The sequence below is a fragment of the Neofelis nebulosa genome, chromosome 3, assembly GCF_028018385.1.
Source record: "Neofelis nebulosa isolate mNeoNeb1 chromosome 3, mNeoNeb1.pri, whole genome shotgun sequence".
NCBI classification, from domain to species: domain Eukaryota; kingdom Metazoa; phylum Chordata; class Mammalia; order Carnivora; family Felidae; genus Neofelis; species Neofelis nebulosa.
The window spans coordinates 97,458,844-97,482,608 of NC_080784.1; the positions used below are offsets into that span (position 1 = coordinate 97,458,844).

General features: G+C 44.1%; 1 protein-coding gene across 13 annotated transcripts in view; it reads right to left on the reverse strand.

The window, feature by feature from the left end:
- The window catches only part of JADE1 (jade family PHD finger 1), a 59,385-nt gene that overhangs the window by 11,590 nt on the left and 24,030 nt on the right, over positions 1-23,765 (reverse strand). For 8 of the 13 annotated variants that reach the window (XM_058721381.1, XM_058721382.1, XM_058721384.1 and 5 more), the window contains exons 3-9: positions 18,986-19,071; positions 15,823-15,980; positions 13,712-13,899; positions 10,689-10,900; positions 6,788-6,955; positions 5,341-5,457; positions 1,295-1,816 (exon numbers count right to left, since the gene is read on the reverse strand). In XM_058721381.1, coding sequence (XP_058577364.1) covers positions 1,295-1,816; positions 5,341-5,457; positions 6,788-6,955; positions 10,689-10,900; positions 13,712-13,899; positions 15,823-15,980; positions 18,986-19,071 — 1,451 coding nt within the window. Of the gene's footprint in view, positions 1-1,294; positions 1,817-5,340; positions 5,458-6,787; positions 6,956-10,688; positions 10,901-13,711; positions 13,900-15,822; positions 15,981-18,596; positions 18,640-18,985; positions 19,072-23,765 lie in introns of all 13 variants that reach the window. The other 5 variants (XM_058721386.1, XM_058721385.1, XM_058721387.1 and 2 more) reach the window with 2 other exon arrangements.

Here is a 23,765-nt window from a genome sequence, read left to right on the forward strand (position 1 = left end):
TCCTTTTTTTCCCCTATTCCTTGCCTACACTCTCATATTTCAAATCATCTACGTGTCAGATCCTCTCCCAGGCAGATGAATCACACCCTGCTAATAAGTGAGGTGCTTGGGGGAGATGCGTTAACCATTTCAGGCCACTTGGGTGCCTTTCAGTGCAGGATGCTTCAGGCCAGAGAGCCTCGGTCCCATCTCCTCTGCACTAATGAATTCAACAGTAGCTGGCAGTCAGGGGAGATGACGCAGAAGATGCTCTAAGATGTATCCCCAATTAGCAAGTCTCAGAGACTACCTACAGGGAGCAGGAGGCCCTGGAGGGAAGAGAGCCCATTCCTAATTATTCCAGTAGCAGGAAGGGAGGTCCAGACTGGGACTCCAAAGGTAATGGAGAACTGGGGAGGCACAAAACAGCAAACAGTTGAGGGAAGTGCCATCAGCTGAGGCTCCAGGCAGCCAACAGCCACTACGTTCAGCAATCCAGTGGTGTGATAAACTAGTGTCCTGAGCATTACAAGGGGCTCCTCAAACAGATCAGATACCCCTATGCACCAGGTACCCCACCCCACACCTGCACAGACACACCGCATAGACACACATGGGCATGGACACACAAGCAGACACGCACAACATACAGACACTGCCTCAGTGATGACTTAGCACCTCGTTGCCAGGAGTACCCTCTGGAACAGATATGCACGTGTATATAAGATCATGCACACATATCAGCAACCACAGCCTGCTCTCCTCCGTGACATTACTGGAATGTCCCTGTGAATCAGCCAAGAAATGAAGGTGGGCCAGAGAGGCGGTGCTTCGCTCTCCTTGATGAGCCCGTCACAAGCACCCAGTGTTTCCCCAGGTTGAACAAGAGATCTCTCTACTTCTGTCAGCCCCCACCACGAATTAAATCCACCTGGTTTTCTTTTCTAACTCCATTTGCAAACAATTCTGAGCCAATCCTTTGGTCATTTTCCCTGGGGCTCAGTTCCCGCTAGTACTGGAATGAAAGGCGGAGGGGACACACCCCATGTGATCTTACAGAAGAACAATAAGGATTAATAGGAAAGTGTTTTAAAAATAAATCACAGAGAGGCTCCCCACTCTGTGGCAGTCTTACACATATGTACAATGAGTTTACCGGCCCATAAGTATATTGAACCAACACAACCTCATGCTGCAGTATGTACAAGGGTCTGAGAGTAAATGAACTGGCTACCATTCCTTGCTCTGGGCGAGCAGCCGCCTCTTTGCAATCTTCTTTTCTAAGTCACTACAAGGTGTCAGTGTCAATCATTACCCTCTCCAGGTCCTGCCGCAGATGAGTGAACAGCTGCAGCCTCCTAAACAAGACATCCTGCTCCCGCTTCGCTAGATTGTCCTCTTCATCTTTCTTTGGAGTGATCAAGGGCTTGTTGAAGTTGACCTTCCTCTTCAACTTCCAGTACTGGTACAGGAAATCCACTACTTCCTCAGGCAGCCGCAGGGCCCTGGCAACATCCAGCAGGTTGACGAAGGTGTAGAACTCATCTTCCAGCTGCTGCAGCTTCTGCTTACGGACACTCACCCGGTGGGCCTCTTCTTGATTCTGCTCAAGGCTGGCAAAAGGCTCCAGCGGATTCCGAGGGGAACACTCAGAGGCCCCATTCTCCTGAGTGGCCCCCTCACCAAGGCTCTCCTCGGGTTTTCTATGTGAGCTGTGCTTCGGGCAGTAGGACTTGAACTTGACTTCATCATTCTCCGCCAAGATGGTCTTCATCTCCAGGCCCCGGTCGAAAGCACAGGTCACGTGAAAGGCTGTGCGGCAGTTCTTCACAGAGCACTGGTAGGAACACAGAGAAGGAGAGAAGAGACCGTTATGGAGTGACAGGGCTGAAGTCCCTCCAAGCCAAGCACCCCCCATGCGTGCGCGCACACGCGCGCACACACACACACACACACACACACACACAGGAAGAGCAGCACCTCGAACACGTGCCGGGGCAGGATATTCTACCTGGATCAACCCTGGTACACCGAGTCATATTTTAAGTAAGGTAAGGCTTGGGATTTAAGGGAACTCTTTAGGTGAAAGGTTTGGTGAACCAACCCAACTCCCAGAAAGGTAAATGCATCCAAAACGCCTCTAAAAGCAGACACAATTATACAAAGGCCACACACAAACAAAGGTGGTCTGGCACTCAGATTATATTTAAAAAGAACATGTGCTCAACATGCAGAGTAAACTTCGAAGCATTAATTGGTGTTCCTAGATTTGAACTCTTTTAAAAGCGTGCTTATATTAAAAGGTTGAAAAAGAATCTCTTCAGGAAGAATGACTGCTAGTCAGAGTTTTTAAAGGAACGTGAATCCTCATTCTCACCCCCCAGCCAAGAGCCCAACACAAGCGGAAAAATAAATGCTACAGTTCCTCCAAGCAGCCAAGGGCTGCTCACGTCTGAGGAGAATGAATGAAACAACTCCTGGACTAGTAGGAAAGAAAAGGAGAGAAGAGAATCCAGCACAGGAAGGCAGATGAGAAAAGGTCTCCTCACCCGTGAAGAAGCTCCAGCATATGCAGAAGGCTCCAGGGACCAGTGCAGGCCCTGCACGGAGATCAGTGTGCACAGGGACTGGTAGTACCGGCTACTCCCAGCGTCACGTGTGCCTGACTGCTGAGCAGCAGAACCATGAAGGACCTGCTTCCTGTGGGTCACAGGGAGGTCGACCTAGAGACCAGGCACCACCCAGCCACGCCTTCCTCCTCACTGAACACCTTCCCTCTCACTGCCTGCTCAGGGCTATAATTTAGTGCCTTGATTCAGATGGCAAGCCAGAAGCCCAGCAGGAGGAAAGTCATTAACTTCTCCCCATCTGATCTTGCTGGGCGAATCCCTGGAAGGAGGTTCCTTGTGGTGACTAAAGCCAGTCCCTCAAAAGCAACACTGTATTGTCTGAGGCCAAGTGATCCCCGGGCACACCAGGGCTGCAGAGAGGAGCAGAACCCAGTGGCCCAAGGCCAGCTTGAAAAGCTTAATTAAACTCATTCAACAGACCCCGAATCCCAGAACCACAAATGGCAGAGGCTTGAGTTGGGGTTTTTTTTCCCTCATCATTTCGGTATTTAAGAGGTGACTCATTGCCAGCCATGATTTCTTCCATTTTTATAAAGTCTCTTATACCCACAAGTACAGAAAATCCAGCTCCCTTCACCATTCCCATTACAAACACTTATAGCATATCAACTAACATAAATCTGTTAATTTTACCTATAAATAACCTCAATTCCAAGAAATGTGTGAAATCAGCTTTAGTGGCAGAACACACACATACACACCTGGCCACTATCATCAACATACAAAGTGCTCCTCCCTTCTAGCGCGCAGCCAAGCGGGAAGTCAAAGTGGGAACAGATGACTGAGACGCTATCTGGGTCTGGCTTAACCTACCCCTAACCCAGCGCTCGGACCTTAAAGAGGAATGAGCTGCAGCGGAATATTTACACAGGACTTTGTAAAGGCGCCAAATGGCCTTCCTCTGGGTTTTCCTATTCAGGTTGACTCAGCAAACAGATGTTACAGAAACATAAACCAGAGCCTCCACAGCTGCAGACATTTCAGAGAGGAATTCTTTAATAAAAATCATTCTATTCTGTGAAGATATGAAAAATCATCAACCTTAATTGGCCTCTTTTTCAAGCTAATGTTCTGGGAAAAAGAGGTCAGTGGCAACAAAAAAAAAAAAGTCATTTTATCGTTCTCTCTTCAAAAGGGAAACAAAGGTCTCATTTACCCACCTCTCACAAACATCAGTTCAGGACCTGGATAGGTGTGCTCAGGAAAGGGCATAAATTTTATCCTCGGAAGCACATCAGGTAACATGGAAGGAAACAACTTCCATTTCCCTCGGTCTGCCTCTGCTTGTGTCCTGCAAGTGTTCACGTGGGTATGTCTATACAGAAACACACTCACAGGGTTCTAATGCTTATTTTTCATTCTGAGGCTTTTTAAAAATTTTTTCTTCCATTTTCTCCCAAAAGGCCAGAGGGTCTTTGTCATGTTTTAAACAGATTCTATTCACATGCAAAACCCTGCACTATTTTCAAGGTCTGCAGCCAAATCCCACCAGCTATCTCATGCCCCACCCTCTGAATACTCGTTACATTCTGGATTCTCGAACTCCAGTGGAGGTGATAATGAAGAAAAGTAGAAATACTAGGCTTACAAAATGAAAAAGCTTTAAAACCTCCAGTCAGTAGATAACTTTACTGAAACAAGATTTACCAGCCAAAATACAAAATGATTTTGCCCCATGAGGTCATTTCTTCAAAACCTAAGACTGGCAGTTTGTATCTGTGCTCATCTGTTGTGTTTTCTACATCAAAAGAGAAGCCACTACTCCTAGAATGTGTCACTGAGACTGGTGGCCCTGAGCTGGACTTTCTTCCCAGAGGAAGAGCTGGACTTGACCTTGAGAGCCAAAGCCACATACAGCATTTGAAGACCTTGGCGGAAACAGCATCTTGGTCATCTTAAGTCATGACTCTAAAAGCCAATAATAACATGAGCCCCAGAAGTCAATTTCTCAAGCAGAATTTTAGAAAACATGAAAAAGTAGCACACCATTTACATTCTCTCCATAATCCTACCTAAAGATTTTCTACATTTGTCTGTGTGTGGACATGGAATATGCAAGCAAAATTTTTAACATTATTGCTTCTTCCCCCCAGACACACACACTCCATCCCACACATCCTAGGTGCCAGGAAGAATTAGATGTCCAACCTATACTCAGATAACACTTCTGCAAACACCTGGTGCAGCACCTCATGGGTGTCCCACTACCCAGTTGGTGCTCCAAAGAATCTTCTCTACCAAACGCTAAAGTTATTAGCACAGCAAGCTGATTTGGAATAGTGCACATCTAAGGTCTCAGGCACCCCATGTGTGCCCCAAAATTCACAGAGCTGGTCTGCCACCAGCCGCATTAAGTGCAGGTGGGAAGGTGGCCAACCCTCCAGGGTCAAGAATGGTTCTTCCCTGAAGGTATCTGCCTGTGTAAAGAGCTGCAATGCCAGGTTTGGGGCAGAAAGGTAGAAACCAGAAATGAACTGATTTGCCGTACAGCTCAGGTGGACTTCTGACTTGCTCTGTAATTGTTACAGCTAAGGTTCTGGTTACGCTGGACACAATTCGCCAGCTAAAGGTGTTTATACCCCGCTGGAATCACTCCTCAGCAGACTCAGAAGGGCTGGGAGAACCTTGCCCTGCTTTCTGGATTCTAGTTCCATGACCAAATCCTCTAAGAGTTCACACAGCCCTCCCTCGTCCAGCTCCAGAACAGAGCCATCATAACTGAGAGGATTACCTGTATGGAGGCTCCAAACTTCTCATTGCAGAGGCTACACACCAGCGCCCACCGACTGCTGGGGATGTGAGACACCTTCGTGATGGGTTCCATCTTCTCGGGGCTGCCAATGCTCACCTACAGGCCCAAGGAATAGCAAGACAGGGTAGCAAAGGCCATCAGACCAACAAGGACTGAGCATGGACAATAGAAACTTAAAGATCTTGTTTACATGCAGACCTCCTACCTGATAGCGACAAGGGGCAGGCATGCATGCACTCTCCTATGACAGGAAAACCCCTACTTTAAAGCATCTGGACAGGTCAGGGGCCAGCTCTGGTCCAGTAGCAGTAGAGAGTGGAGAGCCCAGAGCACATGGCCCGTGCCCCGTGCCCTCCATGCATGGGGGTAGGGGGAGAGGGAGGAAGGGGAGTTCAGTTGACATACATGTCCCTATTTATAAAAACACTCAGATAACCAATAATATTCACTTCTCACCTGAGTGTCTGACAGCAAAGACAGTTATGTATCAGGACAGAACTATCTAATATACCTCTGGCCCACAATGAAGTGGTAAAGACTGAAAATCTTAATTTAAATAGTTTGTGAACAATGGAGTAAAGTAAATATGAACTAATTTTAGTACCTCTCTCACTGAAGAATACTATTCTCTTCAGTCAGAAAAGATTATTACATTCAAAATGGAAAATTACCAAGATAAATAAGGTATCCTCTCTGCATTCAGCCTGGATCACTGAACTGCATAGCTGTTAATACCAAACCATGAGATCCAGTTGTACCAAAACCCAAGTCATGAAACTACAATCCAAATCATCCCCAGATAATTTTCCTCAGGAGGAAAAATGCACCCAAAATCACACACCAAAAGAAATGCTGAAATCTGAATCACAAATGATATTCTCATAGTGAGCCATGCAAATTAAATTAGTCAAGGTCTGGGACTTGAAATAAATTAGACCAGACCTGAAATTAAAAAGGTTGAGGCTAAGTAAGAATTTTAATAAAAATCACAAAAATGTGACCTACAGCAGTGGCTCTTTAAACCATGCTACATGGCTCCCCAGGCCAAACGAAAGAGGTAGTGCTGATCCCTGGGGAAGGACACAGTGGCACCCAGGCCAAAGTTAGGCCACACTGCAGGTCCACTCCCGGGAGCATGTATCAGCAGTGGGTTGGCCATGACACGGTTCTGAAGTGAAGTCTGAACACCACCAACTGAGAGTCCAACTCACTGCTGCTTCCAGTTAACATTCCCACAATATATACCATGACAAGATGACATTACACTTAAGATTCAGCTTGGGGGGGCAGGGGGGAGACAGCAATTAAAAGCTGTCTTTTTACTCATTAGCTACAATACCCCTTATTTATGAACAGTTCCCCACTCCCGTGCCCAGCTAAAAACCAGTACCTCCTGAGCTAAGCTACTAGTAAGAACCACACCTACCTCAGGGATCCACAGAGCACAGCTGACATGGACCCATTTGGTGCCACTCCGGGTAGGCTTCATAGCTCCGCCTTTCTTGGGACACAGCAAACACTTTGGCTGAACCCCTAGGGCACATGTCCGGCATAGCCAACTACCCTCTGGGACCTTGAGGATTCCATAACAGGCCTGTGAAGCCATTCCCCAAGGAAAACAGAGAAAGAAGGTAGATTTACTTTTCCCCATATACCTATTAATTTAAAAACACCTAGGATGATTTTAACAGAGGTACTCCCAGGTCCACCTAGCTGGAGACCCTCTCCCTTCAGCAAAATTGCCAGGCAGCCTGACAGCAGCAGCCAGGAGGTATCTGGGACAACACATACTCATTTACCAGGGACAGTCCTGAAAACACCTGGAGGACAAAAAAGTTTCTAGAAATTCTGCCTTGCTGTGTGGCTAGAGGCACCTATCTACACACACCAAATTTTTAAATAATGGGCAGCAAATTCTTGAAACACTTCACAAGGCTAACTGATAGGAAGCTATTCCTCCTCTGATTTGCTGATGTGGGTGGGATACAAAGTGAGGGGAAAATGCACAAAGCAGTTGAGTCTCTGAAAGCTGTTCAATGAGATAGCCTCAGAAATAAGAATGGAGTGGGGGGGGGGGGGGGGGGGGCCTGGGTGGCCACTGTCAATACAGACTACTGGAAAAAAAATTTTTAATAGAACTAAAAGATACTATTAAGGTTTCAAATACTTAAAAAAAAAAAAAAAAGTCTGTATCAGGCATTCTAGAGGAACGTCCCATTTGAAGAGATTTTTATTTTTATTTTATTTTTACTGCAAAATCAAGTCTAAGCTAAAAGATTAAGTACGGTACGCCTTAAAGAGAAGTCTGGAAGAACATGTCAAAAGGAAGATGAAGTAGATGTTAAGGAAAAGAGATAATGTGGCAACCAACTCTTGTTGGTTTCGGCTCAGGTCATGATCTCATGGTTCCTGAGATTAAGCCCTGTATGTGGCTCTGCACTGACAGTGCAAAGCCTGCTTGGGATTCCCTGTCTCTCTCTCTGCCCTTCCCCACTTCCATGCTCTATCTCAAATAAATAAACTTAAAAAAAAAAAAAAAAAAAAAGAAATAAAAATGAACTAAGGAACATCCACATTCTCACAGCTCAGCAAACTCTACTCACTAGACTCTATCACTCTCCCAAGTGAACACAACAGGCACAGAAAAATGAGACACTGAAGACAGAGATAATTTGGTCTCTTTACCTGATATCTATTTTTTTTTTTTAAGTTTTATTTATTTGAGGGAGAGAAAGGGAGAGCACGAGTGGGGGAGAGGCAAAGAGTGAGAATCCTAAGCAGTCTCCACGCTGCCAACATGGAGCCTGATACAAGGCTCGATCCCACAAACCAAGAGTTCATGACCTGAGCTGAGATCAAGAGTCAGACACTTAACCAAATGAGCCACCCAGGTACCTCTAGCTGATATTTAAAATAAAGCCTGCATTGCACAAAATGACAAAATTGAACAAGATAGCCTGAACTGCTGAAATCAAGGATTTTACAACTAAAGTCATTAAGATGGTTCAAAAGAAAAGGTAAATGCTAAATAAGTGAAGACACAAAACCAGGATGGTACCAGGAGCACATTCAGAACCTTTAAATATACCAAATTGTTCAGAACTTTATCCTCAAATGACCCAGAAGTCAGAAAGCCGAGAGTCACAGTAACATAGCTCCGATCCTCCAGACAGGAAAAACACAGCCACTATGCAATGTGAATATCCAGGACGCAGAAAGGAAACCACAAGCATGAGGAGCAAAGTTAAGTAACACCAAGATTGGAGCTTAGGAGCACTAAGTCGGTGCCATGAGTAAGCCACTGTCAACACAGACTTACTGGAAAAAAAATTTTTAATAGAACTAAAAGATACTATTAAGGTTTCAAATACTAAAAAAAAAAGAAAAAAGAGAGAGAAAAAAAGTCTGCATCAGGCATTCTAGAGAAAGTCACATTTGAAATGAGATTTTTTTTTTTTTTCTGGAAAATCAAATCGAAGCTAAATTAAAAGATTATGTACAGTATGCCTTAAAAAGAAGTCTGGAAGAAAACGTCAAAAGGAAGGTAAAGTAGATGTTAAGGAAAAGAGACGTGACGTAAGGAACAGAGGACTGGGTGCAGGTGTGGGGGGGTCTGGAGTCCTGAGTCCCAGTCCCAACTCTATCACTAAACCATACTGGGATCCTGGACAACCCATCTGACATCAGTGAATTCATTTCATACAACAGGGCGTTCAACTAGTTTTCAAACAGAACCCTTATTTTCAAACAAAATTCTCAGGAAAAAAAAAATAAGTAAAATGGTATGAAAAATACTGAAACATCATCCAGGTAAATAACACCAGCAACAAAAAGGCAACATCTGTAGTCACAATCATCTTGACACAATAAAACCACTGCAAGAATTCTGCCATCTCAAGGAAATTTCCCAGATAATATGAAAACCTAGAGCTACAAGGTGACTTGTAACAACACAACTAAAGCAGAGACTGTGGCCTCACGTCTCCCTGTCAGGATGAGCTGACAAGAGGCCACCAGTAGTGACATCTCCAGGCAGAGAGGAAGCCCACGAGGAAGACCTATTATAAAGAAAATGATGAAGAAGAATTTCACAGAACAAATTGGATTCTTCTTTCTGAGAGGTCACCCAAGGACCTATTGTACACGAGTCTCTCTTTTAGATTTGTTTTAAATCTCAACATCAATAGATGACAGACAACCCTTTAAATCCTAAGAGTATATATGAACATGTGTCCCCACAGAAATCTAAATTAGTTCATTATTGCATTAAGTAATAAATAAGACAGAAGAGCGTCAGCTGTCACAAGCTTTTAAAATCACCCAGTGCCTATCCTTACTGAAGCCAAAGGATTTACCTTTCTGTGGATGGTGGCAAGCAATGACCAGATGCCAACTGGCATCAGGAAGGACAGGAAAAAACATTTAAGAAAAGGGACCTCTTTGTTCTTCTTCAATATCACAGTTTACATACTACCACACGTTACCAAGTGTTATAGGTTGAACTGTGTCCCAAACAGATATGTGGAAGTCCTAAACCCAGTCCCTCAGAATGTGACCTATTTGGAAACAGGGTCCTAACAGATGTCATCTGTTAAGATGAGGTCAGAGGTGAGCCCCTAATTCATCAGGGCTGGTGTTCTTAGAAGATGGCTATGTGTGAAGACAGACACACAAGGAGGACACTATGTGGCAACAAAGGCAGAGACCAGAACTATGCAGCTGTAAACCAAAAAATAGGTGTTAGCAAACCAGCAGAAGCCAGGCAGGGGCAAGGAAGGATTCCCCTACAAGTTTGAGGGAACATGGCCCTGTCAACATACCTTAATTCAGACTTCCCACCTTCAGAATTGCAAAATCGTAAATAAATGTCTGTTGTTTTAAGCCACCCAGTCCTGTAGTATTTTGTTATGGCAGCCTAACAAACTAATAATAGCAAACTAACCACCTTTTAGGAATTGCTCTCCACCCCCCACAGTGTTAATATCTAAACTCAGGTGTGAAAGCCAGGGCAGAGGGGGCTCATATATTCTTTTTAAGTAAACCTCACTTCTATGGATAGAAATAAAAACAAGTGAGGGAAGGAGGATTTCCATAAAGGATCCTATTCTTCCAGTTGTAAAAAAAAAAAAAAAAAAAGTAACAGGAAATACTTCAAACATTGTAAGAACCAATTAGAAAAAAGAGATATCGTCCATAGGGCACACTTCTTTAACTCACTAAGGACAGCAGGAAAACAGACCCTATGTGGTGGAAGACCTCTGGCCTCCCTGGTGGCAGATGAGCTCACATCCCAGGTGGCTCCTTTCTGGGCCTCGCTGCCCACATACCTGGTGCACACAGATGTTGCATTTGTCACAGAACACCATCTCATTGCCATCCTCACCATCAGGTGACTGGCAGACATCACAGACAACATCTTCATCATATTCAATCCCCAGGCCTTCTTCGGTCTCTATGGCATGATTCATATTGTCATAGCATCGCTGTTCAAATTCCTCCAGGACCCTCTCCATGGTGTATTCATCTAACTCAGGCATTCCTGAAGGAAAAATGCCACAAAAACATTTTAATACATCTATATTAATAAACATTACAGTAAGACAGTATTAATATATTTATATTTATAATACATCGTCTTATAACTAAATCCATCCTGAGTGTCCCATTTTCTACTGAAGAAGGCCTCTCAGACTGTTCAAGGAAGGATCTTCAAATTAAAAGGCAGACACAACCTTCCATGCAACAGTTTGTTACCTATGGACAGGTGCTGAAAATGTAGTGTTGTAAGAAGAAAAGCAAAAGATAAATCCCAAAAGGGTTTAAGGATATTAAATACGTATATTGTTAGATTATCATTTCATTACAACATTATAAACCACAAGTAACATGGAAGGGACTTCAAAACCATGACCATATATAAGAGTTCGGGTATTTTCTGAAAAACATTCTTTCTTGGGGCGCCTGGGTGGCGCAGTCGGTTAAGCGTCCGACTTCAGCCAGGTCACGATCTCGCGGTCCGTGAGTTCGAGCCCCGCGTCGGGCTCTGGGCTGATGGCTCGGAGCCTGGAGCCTGTTTCCGATTCTGTGTCTCCCTCTCTCTCTGCCCCTCCCCCATTCATGCTCTGTCTCTCTCTGTCCCAAAAAATAAATAAAAAACGTTGAAAAAAAAAAAAAAAAATTTAAAAAAAAAAAAAAAAAAAAACATTCTTTCTTGCTACTTAAAATGTTGCTCTGAGAACAGATTTCACTGTGAGCACACAAATGTTTTTAACTGGTTTATCCCTCCTCACTCTCTGAATTTACAAAGTTGAGATGCATAGTTAATCAGACACATGAAAGACAGAAACACAAGGAATGTCTGAAGCAAAGGAAACAGCTCATTGTGAATCAAATAAAATGCATTCTTATGCAAGAATGACCAAAAATAAATTTCAAGTGGTTATCATGGTTATAGGAGTGGTGGAAGAAAATAAGTCTTATCTCACTTGTGGAGATATTCCAAACTTCCTACAATGAAAATACTCATGCAGAAAGAAAAAACAGGTTAGACTAAAAATACTCTAAAAGAACATGTAAGTGGCAAGAAAAAACAGAAATGTTATTAGAGCCAGTAACTTTTATGCACTCTTGATAAATATAAAACCATCAAATTAACACTTTAAGTTTTTAAAAATCTGAAGAACACATTAGAGCTGACACTGTGATAAGCTCTAAGCACATTCAAAAAAGTCACCCAGCACCCAGCTATCACCTCATACCCTAATTACTGATAAGTTACTTGCTTGCATGGCCAGGGCACTCATATCTCAATTCCTCCTACCAGTTTTGAAACTACCAGTGGCTTTGAAAATACAATCCTATGCTCCATAATTATTTCTTACCATTACAAAGAACAATAAAACAAACATCTTTAAGCATATGTTCAATTTACGTTACAACCACATACATAATCTGCCTTGCCAGAAGTATTCCACACTACCATTCAATCTGATGAGTTAGGCCAGGCTCATTACTTAAACCACCTCCAAAGCCGCCAGGGTCTCTGGCTATACCCCTCTGCTTTAAGACAGGACACCTAGCCAGTCAAGTGCATTACACTGGTCTTTACACAGCTACTACAAACCACAACTTTATAATCTTTGAAGCTGGAACTGAATGGTATTCTGTCCAAGGGAGCTCTGAACACTTATGAACAGACTGTGTAAAAGAGCCTCCTGGCTTGCTAATACCCTGGCTACTGAAACCTAAAAGCAGGGACCTTTGGAGATGGTGATATACTCTGTCAAACAACTTTCCCAGTTCAGTCTGCACCACTGCTCCCATGCCACAGGCTGGTGAGCAGCATGGCAGCAAAACAAACAACTGGTATGTGCCAGGCCCTGTGCTAGGTTCAGCGACTAACCGATACAACACAAAAACAGTCTTTGTCCCTCAGGGCTTTCAAATCTACCATCGAATACTCTGTAAATATCTACTGTGTGCCAGACAGCCACCAAACACCTCTCTCCCACCCAGGTCCCACAGCACAAGTTCTAATTAATCCTTGCAGTCTCTCACACAGAGCCCAGACTTGACCTCAGTGGTCCTGCTCATCATGACACTTCAGGAAGCCCTTGGCAATCAGAGGTGGCATGTGAGATGAAACCCATGTGCCATCCTGGTCTTGACACTGGGACGTGCCAGCATATGAGGTACAGAAGCTCCAAGCTGTACACATACACAAAAAGATCAATTTATAGAAAATAAACCATAATGGGCAAAGCGCTCAACTAAGGCGGAGGCTTCACGGAAGGAGAGCCCGGACAGAGGTGAACAGGGAAAGGGAAAAGCACTCCAGGTTTGGAGGACTCAAGGAGAATCACGGAAGTGAGAAACACAAGAGGTGTGTTAGAAAACAGTGAGCCTGGCTAGAGTGGAGTTTAATATGAGAAACAATAGGCCAGAGCTGAGGAAAGGATCTGAATGACATTGAGGTGGGAGGGGGCGGGGAACACAGCAGGAAACTTTGTAGACCAGACCCTCCTGTCATCTTGGGGAAGTCACTTCATTTCTCTGGGCTTCAGTTCCCTTGAGGTAAATAAGTGAGGGGGTGGATCAGGGCAGAGATGGGGAATCCTGCCTCCACACCCACGGACAACATCCCTCATCAATCCCACCACTCTGTCTACCAGCCGCCCACAGACATGTGCCATAGCCAGACAAGCTGATCTCCAAAAAAGAGCCCATGATTCTGAGACTAAAGCTATGATGAAGCTGCCTTCAACAGGATATGAGCTTCTACTACTCACCCAGATGTCTAAAATTCTTCTCATCATTCATTAATAAAACAATACAACCCATGGTCTCTCACCCATCTCCTTAAATTCCTCATTGGTCAGTTCCAGCCATGCAGCATCCATGTCGTTGAGGTCGTAACGACACACACTGTCAGCCAGCGTCCGGATATCAACATAGCCCAACTCTGGAGGCTCGGAGCCCGGTGAGACAATGTATTTCTTGGGCCTGATGAACATGAGGGATTTCTCTTCAGACACGACCCTAGTTAACAAGAAAACAAGGCAGCCACGTTACCCTTCCTGCCACATGAAAGGAATTCATCACAAGGCCCAAAGCTTGCTTCCACTTCCAATGCCCTAAACCCCAGGTTCTCACCAGACAAACTGGCTTAAAACGTCACTGCTAATTAACATCACTGTTAATAAAACTAAGTAGAAGTATCATTTAAGCCCCCAAAATGGAAAAAGATACAAGTGAAAAAACACTAAAAAGTCCTCAAAACCAGCTTTACCAGCTTTTTCCAACTGGCTTCCCAGGATCCCACATGCCCTGAGCCTTCATCTAGGACAGCAGTTGCTCTGCTGGCAACACCTCAACACCAACCTAACTTGCGAGAGTTTAGGATAAAATCACTTTCCACCAATCAGGCCTGACCACCCTGCTGAAGGCCCAGCACTAGGTTCAGGCAGGACAATGCATGGCAGAACACCGCAGAGCCAAGGGGACAAACCCATCACCTCTAATCTTAAAAATAAAACTAGGCCTTGTCCATTACTAATCAGTCTAAGAATCTAAGAGGCCTAGCCAAGTGGGGGACTCTCCCAACATACACTCAGGATCTCCTTATAACTGCCAACCTCCCCCAACCTGTTAACACCCATAGAAGAGCTTTCCACCATACCCCACTCAAAAGAAATGACACAAGACCCAATCACCCCCAACACGGAATGAAGGGCTTTCTCTTCCTAAAGACAAAGGCCCAGCATCAGAGCCCCACACGCCCACCACATCAGCAGTTTGTGTCAGCATCAACAAGCTGTCCAAGGACTGTCCAAAGTATTTTCATCAACCTTACAATTACCAGAGCGATTTTATCTATGTGACACTCAGGCAAACCAAAGGTTGTTATTTCTCCTACTCAACTAAGAGCAAGATTTTAACTAAAAACTCCAGAAGCTGTGGTACCACATACTTCTCTGATGCTGGGCTCCTCTATCCGCGCCCCCCTCCACCCCCCCCCAAAAAAAAAAGATTCATAGAGGAATTCCTGGATTGGGACTGCCAGCACTCAAACAGTCGGGATTGTGCCCCAGATGCAGATTCTAAGGCAAATGCAGTGTTTACCTTGCAGAGCCCAGTTTAACATTCCACTCCACAGGCCAGTCCAGCCTACAGGGGCATCTGATTGGTCATTTAAGCCTGCATATTTATGTGGACATTTGTCACAGATCCAAAACAATGATCATCAGCAACGGTGAATGAGTCCACTTCACAAGGCAGGCAGCTGAGTGACAACACAGCAGAGAAACCAGGTGCTAGTTGAGCACAGAGGCCCTGAATCCTCTCTCCCTGTGAGGAACCTCCAGTCAGCTGAGCAAGACAGCGAAGAAATGAGCAAACTGGTCCTTTATGCAGAGGGAAGTCATCAAGGACCCGGACCCTCAACACCCTTAAGGGGAAAAGTACTTTGTAAGCAAATCCAAAGGAAGCCCAGCAAGAACAACTGGGCAAAGTCCAGCCATAGGAGAATTCATCAAATATAGCCCTCCCCTTAAGCTCCCCTTCCACCTAACCCTGACCTGGCAGGCCTCCTCTCCAGAGGTGCAGTCAGTCCCCACAATATCCAAGAAGCCGGGCCCTCACTCCTCTCCAGAGTGAAGACGATCTGGGGGTAGGTGAGGGACAAGTGGAGGAATAAAAGTTTTCCCTCCCCCAATCAGTTCCCAAAATGTCTTGGAATTTGCCCTCCTCTCATGAAAGTGCAGCCAGCACCTTCCCAAGACAGCTGGAATGTGTCGTCTGGAGGCCCATGGTCCTCAAAAATCACTACTCTATGGACGTAAAATGTGTTTCTACACATTTCTATTGCCACTTGAGGCCTCATCATTTCACTGAAACACTGCTCTTCTCAGGCACCTGTATGTCAGGGCAGAAAAGCAACAGCAGGTGGAGAGGCACGTCTACCTGGCCACAGGCTGAGGGATGGTCCCAGGGCTCACAGGCACCTGGACTCCTTTCTCCCACTCCTGTCTCCAGGGATCTGCCAACACATAGTACTCATCTGGGTTCAGCTGATAGGAGTCATGCAACTTCATAGCGGTGATCAGGTCTGTCCTAAACACCTGGAAAGAGAGAGAAAGGGTCACTGACATTTGATACTTGCATTTTTATTCAGAGTGCTGGCAGCTGCAGGGTAACCATGGAGCTGCTGCGTAATAAGGTCACTGTATCAGCAGAGACCCAGTCTGACCGACGACCGGAAGCCCTCAGTGGGCCACAGCCTTGGCCTCTCAGGCTTGGGGGCAGCATGGCTCACACTACCCTCTCACTTCCTCATCAACTCCACAAGCCTGAGGTGTCTCTGACAAGCAACAGAGAAACCTCGTTGTCCTCCCCTGAGAAATCTCATGAACTCTCAATTCCAAAGACTGCTGCTGAAAACACACACCTAAAAAATCTGTGGAAGGAGGTATTTCACTCAAGGATGCTCTTTTGGTAGATGTTTAAGAAATAAAACTCCACTAACCACTTAACACTTCAACCCAAAACCTAGAACCACCAGGGCCTCCTCTTCTATACTCAGACTGCAGCCACCCAGCTCCTGCCCCCCAGGACACTAGGGCTTATGGCAAGGTGGCTGGGGAGTCAGGCCCTGGTTGGCAGGTGCCAACGCAGAAGTACAGGCTAGAAAAATATGGGAGAGAATTGGGGACAGACCAATGGGGTCAAGTCAGAAAGGGGGCTTGTAAAGAACATGTTTACACACCTTTACCTGATGTAACTTCTACAAAGAAAGCAACATTAGTGGGGAAAGCAGAGGAGGGAAGGAGAGTAAAAGAAAGACGTAAGCAAGCTACTATACTCTCTCTTCACCTGGCCAAAATCAGACCCACAAAACTCAAAAGTATCGCTGTACTGAGGGAGCAAAGTGGCACCCGCATGCCCGCTCCTCCTGACTGGGGACACGGCAGGAGCACAGCCACGGCCTCGTCCTCCATCCTCAGCCCACTGGTGTCTCAGGGCTACATAAGGAAGCTCCAACCCTGGCATCAGCACCAGCCCAAAGTTGTATTTGGCACGAAGCAAGCCTGCATCCGTAAGCTACACTCTGTTTACACAAGTCACAATGCTGAACTCTCTCTTCTTGGGACAGTGAGTTCTTTCTTACGCTGCTAAGCACAGTTCACATTATATGCCTGCTAATAGGTCCATTTGTTTTTCCTGGTGGCTTTTCAGACTGGTGATCACTTTAATAAACTTCACCATAGTCAGACCACCGTCTGAGGCAGTGTCTGAATAAAAAGGCCATTTCTCCAGGCTGCCATCTCTCAACACCGACTTTTCACTAGTATGCCATTTCTTGTTTCTAACGTTCCAGAAAAAAGGAAGAACCTGGCTGTGCAGCCTCCACAAAAGCACAACTAAGATCAGGTTCCCTGACAGCCCTGAGCCACCTGACGCACTGGTCTGCACAGGACCTTGATCATCCGTGGCCTCCTCACCCCCAAAGAGGAAAAGTCCTTGAAAACAAAAATCACAGGAAGCAAGTCAGTTAAAACACACATTCCAACTACAACTTACAAGTAATAAATAAGGGAGTTTGCCAAAGAAGGAAAAATGAAACTGAAGCAACAGGATGAGAACAGGATGGCCCACCATTCCTTTACTAAAAGACTCAGAGGAGGAAGCCAAAAACTGAAAGAGATGCCCTAAATGAATTTCCAAGCCTCTGGCAGAGTTCAGAGTTAGTGCTAACCTAAATATAAAGTAGTCTGAACTAACTGCTGAACTCAGAGAACTTTAGAAAAAAAATCAGAAACAAAACCGGGGTCAGGGACAAGACCAGTGCCATCCATGCTGCTCAGCCCCATCTCACTGCCTGGTGCTCAGCACGCCCAGTACCAGCATACCTATTCGAGTCACCCTGTATTTTTACCCTCAAGTGACAGTACAGTGGTTGTGGAGGCAGCACAGAGAATTGAAGAAATAAAGGCAGGCAGAGCCACTCCAATACCTCAGAAAAGGAGGGGAGCACTGCAGGTTCAAAATGACAAAGGCCTGGAATAATCAAGGCAATAAAATGGCCACCTGCCCATGAAGGTTTGATCTAATGTCTCCTGGGATGACTTTCTGCAATTTTAAAGGAAATAAAGTACATTTCCTCATGGAGAATGTTATTCCACAACTAAAAATTCCTACACTGCTCAACACAGTGTCCCCCAACACTCCCATTACAGTCAGAGAAAATGAAGTACCTGGTGGAATGCAGGCCTCTGCTCTGAAGCTACAGGATGAGGTGGTCTTTGGAGTCATCCCGTGAAAGACGCAGCACAAAACAAGGGGCTGAACCAAAGGCTCTCTTCCCCACAACCTGCCCACCTGAAAACCATGACAAACTAAAATGCCCTTTCTTCAATCATTTAAATCCTCAGAGCCTGGCAGAGGTTGTCAAAGAAAACATATCTCAGGACTGGTAGAAGGCCCTAATCAACAAAGGCCAGCAGAGAAATGCACCTAAAAGCAATTGTAAATAAAGAGACAATAGAGAACAGGTAGGTAGGTAGGTAGGTAGGTAGGTAGGCAGGCAGGCAGACAGATAACAAAACGTGGGGGAGTAGGGAAATAGAAGAAACAAATTGAAAAAGGGGGAAAGCCTTAAGCGTAATCGCCAAAACAAAACTCCCAGAATTACAATGGGTTGTTGCCAAATAAGCCACAAATTCATGGCCAAAACTAACTTGAGGCTGGCAGTGACTGGCAGCAGCCGAACCCGCTGATCTCCTGGCCAGAGGAAAAGTTGTTGGGAGCCAGCGAAGATGAAACAGAAAAGGAAAAAAAGAATATAATTAATAGTAATAGCTAACATTTACTACTGAGCACTTTTAAGTGCTTAGTATGTATTAATGTCTGTGTATTAACCCACTTAATCCTCACAAGAATCCTCTGAGGCAAACACCTGTGTTATCCCCATCTTACAAATTTGGAAACTGAGGCACAAAGAAGTTAGATAACTTGCCCATGATTGCAGAGAGGCATCGATTTCAACCAACCAGGTGTGTGCCAATCATATGTTCTCATGCACACATGTAGGAGGACATGCACAATCACACCATCACTCAGGAAATACCTCTGAAGGTTTTCGATCTTCATGTCTGGAGCACGAACCTCTCCTGTGCTGAGATCGGGAATTCTGTGACCAAGTAGTTGAGAGGCCTAAAGACAAATAAATATCCAAAGAGGAACAATTAAGAGCACACAAATCACTGTGCGTTCACAGGGATTTTTTAAACCAAATTTGGCAAGGCTCACTTCAGCACCTCCCCATGACTCGATGCTCCTCCAATCCCAGTACTTACTTAAACCACTCACTTTCCAGAGCAGGCCTAACAAGCTTGCTCTGGTTCTCACTGTGTATCACAGGTACAGCCCACAGGAGGGAAGGCCTTTTAAGAGCATCATGCATGTGGAGCCTTCATCTGTAAGCCTGCATTTCTTATGAGGTTCAAAGTCTCACGTTGGTAAATACAAACTGAGAAACATTGGAGTTTTCAGTAAACTTTTCTAAATGCTAAGATCATTATGTTCAATCCTAATGCCACCCGCCAAAACTTAAAAAGAAAAAATCTTGACTCCACAAATATAAAAATTTAGCATGCCCTAGAACAGGAAAGTTCCAAGACTGCAATAGACTAGGGGCTATGGCCAAATAACCTTAAAATTGCCTACTCCCCTTTCCCAAGAAATGGCCAACTGGCTCTTTTCTGTGCATTTCTTCCACATTTCTAAATAACGAATGGTCTGTTATCCAGCATCTCCCCCACCAAGCCACAAAATCTGGAAACCCTACCAGGGCACCCATGTCTCCTAACTGCCGCCATGTCTGAGTTCCTCTCAGGCCCGAAGACCTCTCTAATAGCAACAACTCCATCCTACTTCAGATGCTCCCTCCACCCAGGTGGCAATTCTCTTGCCTGGTGTCCACTTTGTCTTCTATGCATCCCGTAAATATTAGTGTTCCTCCTTCCTGTTCCGAGTGCTCTCCCCAAGGAGCACTCACCCCTGCCCTCTCACTCAGTCTTATCCAGTACGCCCAGGAAACTGTCAGACTTGCATTCCCACACTCACCTCCGTCCCAAGCTCCAGGTCCACGTTCACCTTCAGATAAGACATAAAGCTCCGGGTTCCTTAGAATCAGCCAACTCAGCGCGACAAAAACTGGACTCAACATTTTGCCCAAACCTCTTATTCCTCTTGTGTTTCTACTTTGATGAATACCACTATCATTTCTATTAGAATTCAGAAACCTAAGAGTCATCCTAGACTCTCCTCACTCAGGACACATCCAATCAATGGCCAACTTATATTCAATGCAACTACCCAATACCTCAGAATCCCAGCCTCTTTTCTCACCACCTCCACCTCTGCCTCCTGTCACTTGTTTTATGGTCAACTGCAGTGGCCTCCTGTTTGTGGGTACCAGATCACCACCAGAGCTCCCAAACATCCCTCACAACCACCTGCAGTGGGTGTCTAACTACCTACTCACCTCTACCCTGAACACACACTGTACTGTTTCCCAGAAATTAACAACCCCCTCACCCTGCAAATAAAAGCCCGAGCCTGAGGGAGTTGCGTTCTACCAGCAAAACCACTTGCCACTCAAACAGGAAGCTCTTATCTCCATGGATTCCAGAGACAAGGAACAAGAGAATCAAAGCACCCTTAAGACCTTGGAGACATCAAGAAATAGATTCTGTACATAAGCCTATCATCAGATTTGCAATGACCAAAACTAAACAAGATTTCCAAACTCCTCTCTGACAGGGAAGATGTGGGCACTACCCCTGATCACCAGTTCTGAAGGCTGCTACTGGGTCAACTGACTGTTGTTAGGTTAGCAGAATTAGATTTCCTACAGGTGGTCCTACCATACTGTTCAGTAAATACTTTAGAAAAACTCTTCCTTAAAAAAAAAAAAAAAAAAAAAAAAGTATACCTCTTTAGATGCCAATGAGTAAGAATGTTTCACTCCCACACTGAAAGAAAGATTCTGGGCACAGACAGGGGTGCGAACCCAACTTGCAGAAGTTCTAAATCTGGTCATCAGTGGAAAAAGGAAAGGCAGAAGCCAAGTGAGGAACCTGGAGAGAAAGGCAGGTGGCTCCCATTGTTAAAGCCCTTTTTCACCATCTGGTACTGCAGGCCACCTTCCGGCCAGCCCACAGGCTGGAAGAGACAAGGAAGAGTGATAGCAACTCTAGAAAGATGCCCAGGGGTTGGAGAAAGATGCAGGGAAGAAAAGGCATAGGCCCTTTCCTTTGAGTTACTATGAGAAGGGTTACAAATGATAAGAAAACTAGAAATTTTAAAAGAAATCACTCCACTGCTATACTTTAAAAATGAACATGGAGTGAGGGGAAGTGAGTCTTACAGTCAAATACTTACACAGTTAAAGCAGAAACGGCAAACTTGCTCATTTTTAGTTTTTGTGACACTCTTGCCTCTTCTAGGGGATCTGTCAGAGCCCCTCCCAGGTAGTTGCCAAGGTTCCCAGGAAGTGTACAGCTTTGCTAGCCAAGAACACACTCCAAGTAATGGCAGTCACTTAGAAATTTTTCTAGGGCTGTTTCTATATTCTTGAAAAAATAGTCTGTGCCACATTTGCTTTCAAAATCATGTACCCAAAGATGCTACAAAATTGGGTATCTGGTAGTATTATTATCCAAGAGAAACTCTGGTCTACCCAGAAATAATCTGTTTCTCTTCCTTTTAATTTACCTAATGAAAAAAGAAGAGAAAACATAATCTATTACACGCACTTTGCAGAAAAGGAAAGACTAGGGAAAAGGTAAAATTTCAATTATAACTGACAAAATGGAGGTTTATAAATAAAAGTCAAAAACCAGTAATCAACCAAATATCTACCAACAAAATGAATGAGTGAACAGTGGTATCCATACAATTTATTATCCAAATTACGGTATATCCATACAATGGAGTATTACCCAGCAATAAAAAAAATGAGATGTTGATACATGTAACATGAATTAACTTTGGAATAAATGTAGAAAGAATCCAGACAAAAAGAGTACATACTGCATTATTCCATTTACACAAAACTCTGGAAGACAGAAACTAATCTGTAAAAACAGAAAGTAGATCAGAGGTTGACTTGGGAAAAAAGAGGGAAGGATTATCTTGAGTGTAATGATTTCAAGGGTATAAACATTTCAAAATGTATCAAAGTGTATACTTTAAATGTATGCACAAAAAAAAAAGGGATGATTTTCTATCATCCAGTAACAGTAAAGGAAAAGATAATGCTCCATTTTACTTTACACAGGTGGTTGTACATAAAACCTAGATTTCCCTGCTGAACCAGGTGAGAATCTGACGAGGGAACTAGAAGGCCCTTCCATGTCCAGCAGCGGTATTTGTTCCTGGTGATCTCTGTCTGGTTTATTTGCTTTCAAGCACTGTGTCAAGAGACATCAGGGACAAGACACAGATGGCTATTTACAACATACACCACAACTAAGTTGGTGTTGTGCACACAGCAGATTCTCAAAAAAATTTTAAGAGGAAAAAAATATAATGTTGCTGAGGACAAACAGTCATGCTCAGTAAGAATCACCACCACTGTTAACTCAAGAATTGAAGGTGACAAGCACCAAGAATATACCCATTTTACCTATCAGAAGATACACTTTAAAAAAGAAAAAAAAAAAAGATATGCTTTTGTGCTCTAGGAAAACGAGGTCATGGAAAATAATACATTTAAAGACAGCTTAGTGGGGCCACTGCTTCCTGATGGGAATGCACTGACATCTATATTCACAGAAAGTCTACAAGCAAAAGACTAAAGTCTTATAATATCACACCACTTCTCCCTACAGCCATGCTCTCTCCAGGCATCTCCCACGTGGTCAAGAAGCTCCCAGAATATTATCCAAACAAAATAATTTTTGCATCCCCTTTAAATTAAAAAAAAAAAAAAAAGTTATGTAGTCGGGGGAGCTTGGGTTACTCGGTCAGTTAAGCATCTGACTCTTGATTTTGGCTCAGGTCAAGATCTCACGTTTGTGAGATCAAGCCGCAAGTCAGGCTCTGCGCTGTCACTGCAGAGCCTGCTTGGGATTCTGTCTCCCTCTCTCTCTGCCCCTCCCCTGCTCACGTGACTGTCTCTCAAAATAATAAATAAGCATTTTTTTAACGTTAAAAAAAAAGGTTATAAAGCTTTTTTTTGAAAGTATGTTGGATGAAAACAAACAAAACAAATTAAACCAGAACTGAGAGTATTTCAAATACTACAAGGAACAGGAGATAGTGACGTATGCTACAGCAAAACACTAGCCAATTTTAAGTTCTTAAAAACCATGCACTACGATTACACTTGGTTGGTGCTGCATTTTGTTTTTATTTTCAGAATGTTAATAACATTTAATGGCAAACAGCTAAAACTATACCAAGTAAAATTCTTTATTTTGTTACTTTCAGGAGAGGAGCTGGGAACTCTAAAAATATGACAGTGACGTCTAAAAAATTATTTTATTGCCCACAAAGATAGGATTTCCTAAAGTCCACCTAAGTGAATTTAAAAATTCTGCACATGTACACAGTTTAAGAACAATTCTCTATTAAAAAAAAAAACAAAACAATTCTTATTAAACACTGAAAAGAATGAATAGAGAGAAAATATCGTTTTGTTTTCGTATCCCCAAACTCCCATTAAAACAGAAGTTTGTGGAGTTTAACAATACAAGTTATAAAAGGTTCATAGATCATAGCATCATGAGCATGGATCTTGTACATGCACAGAGCATTCTGAATCCTGCTTTCTGGTCCGACTAGGCAGGTATCTCGAACACTCGCCTTTGAAATTAAAAATAGCCATGCTTCTTGCCCTA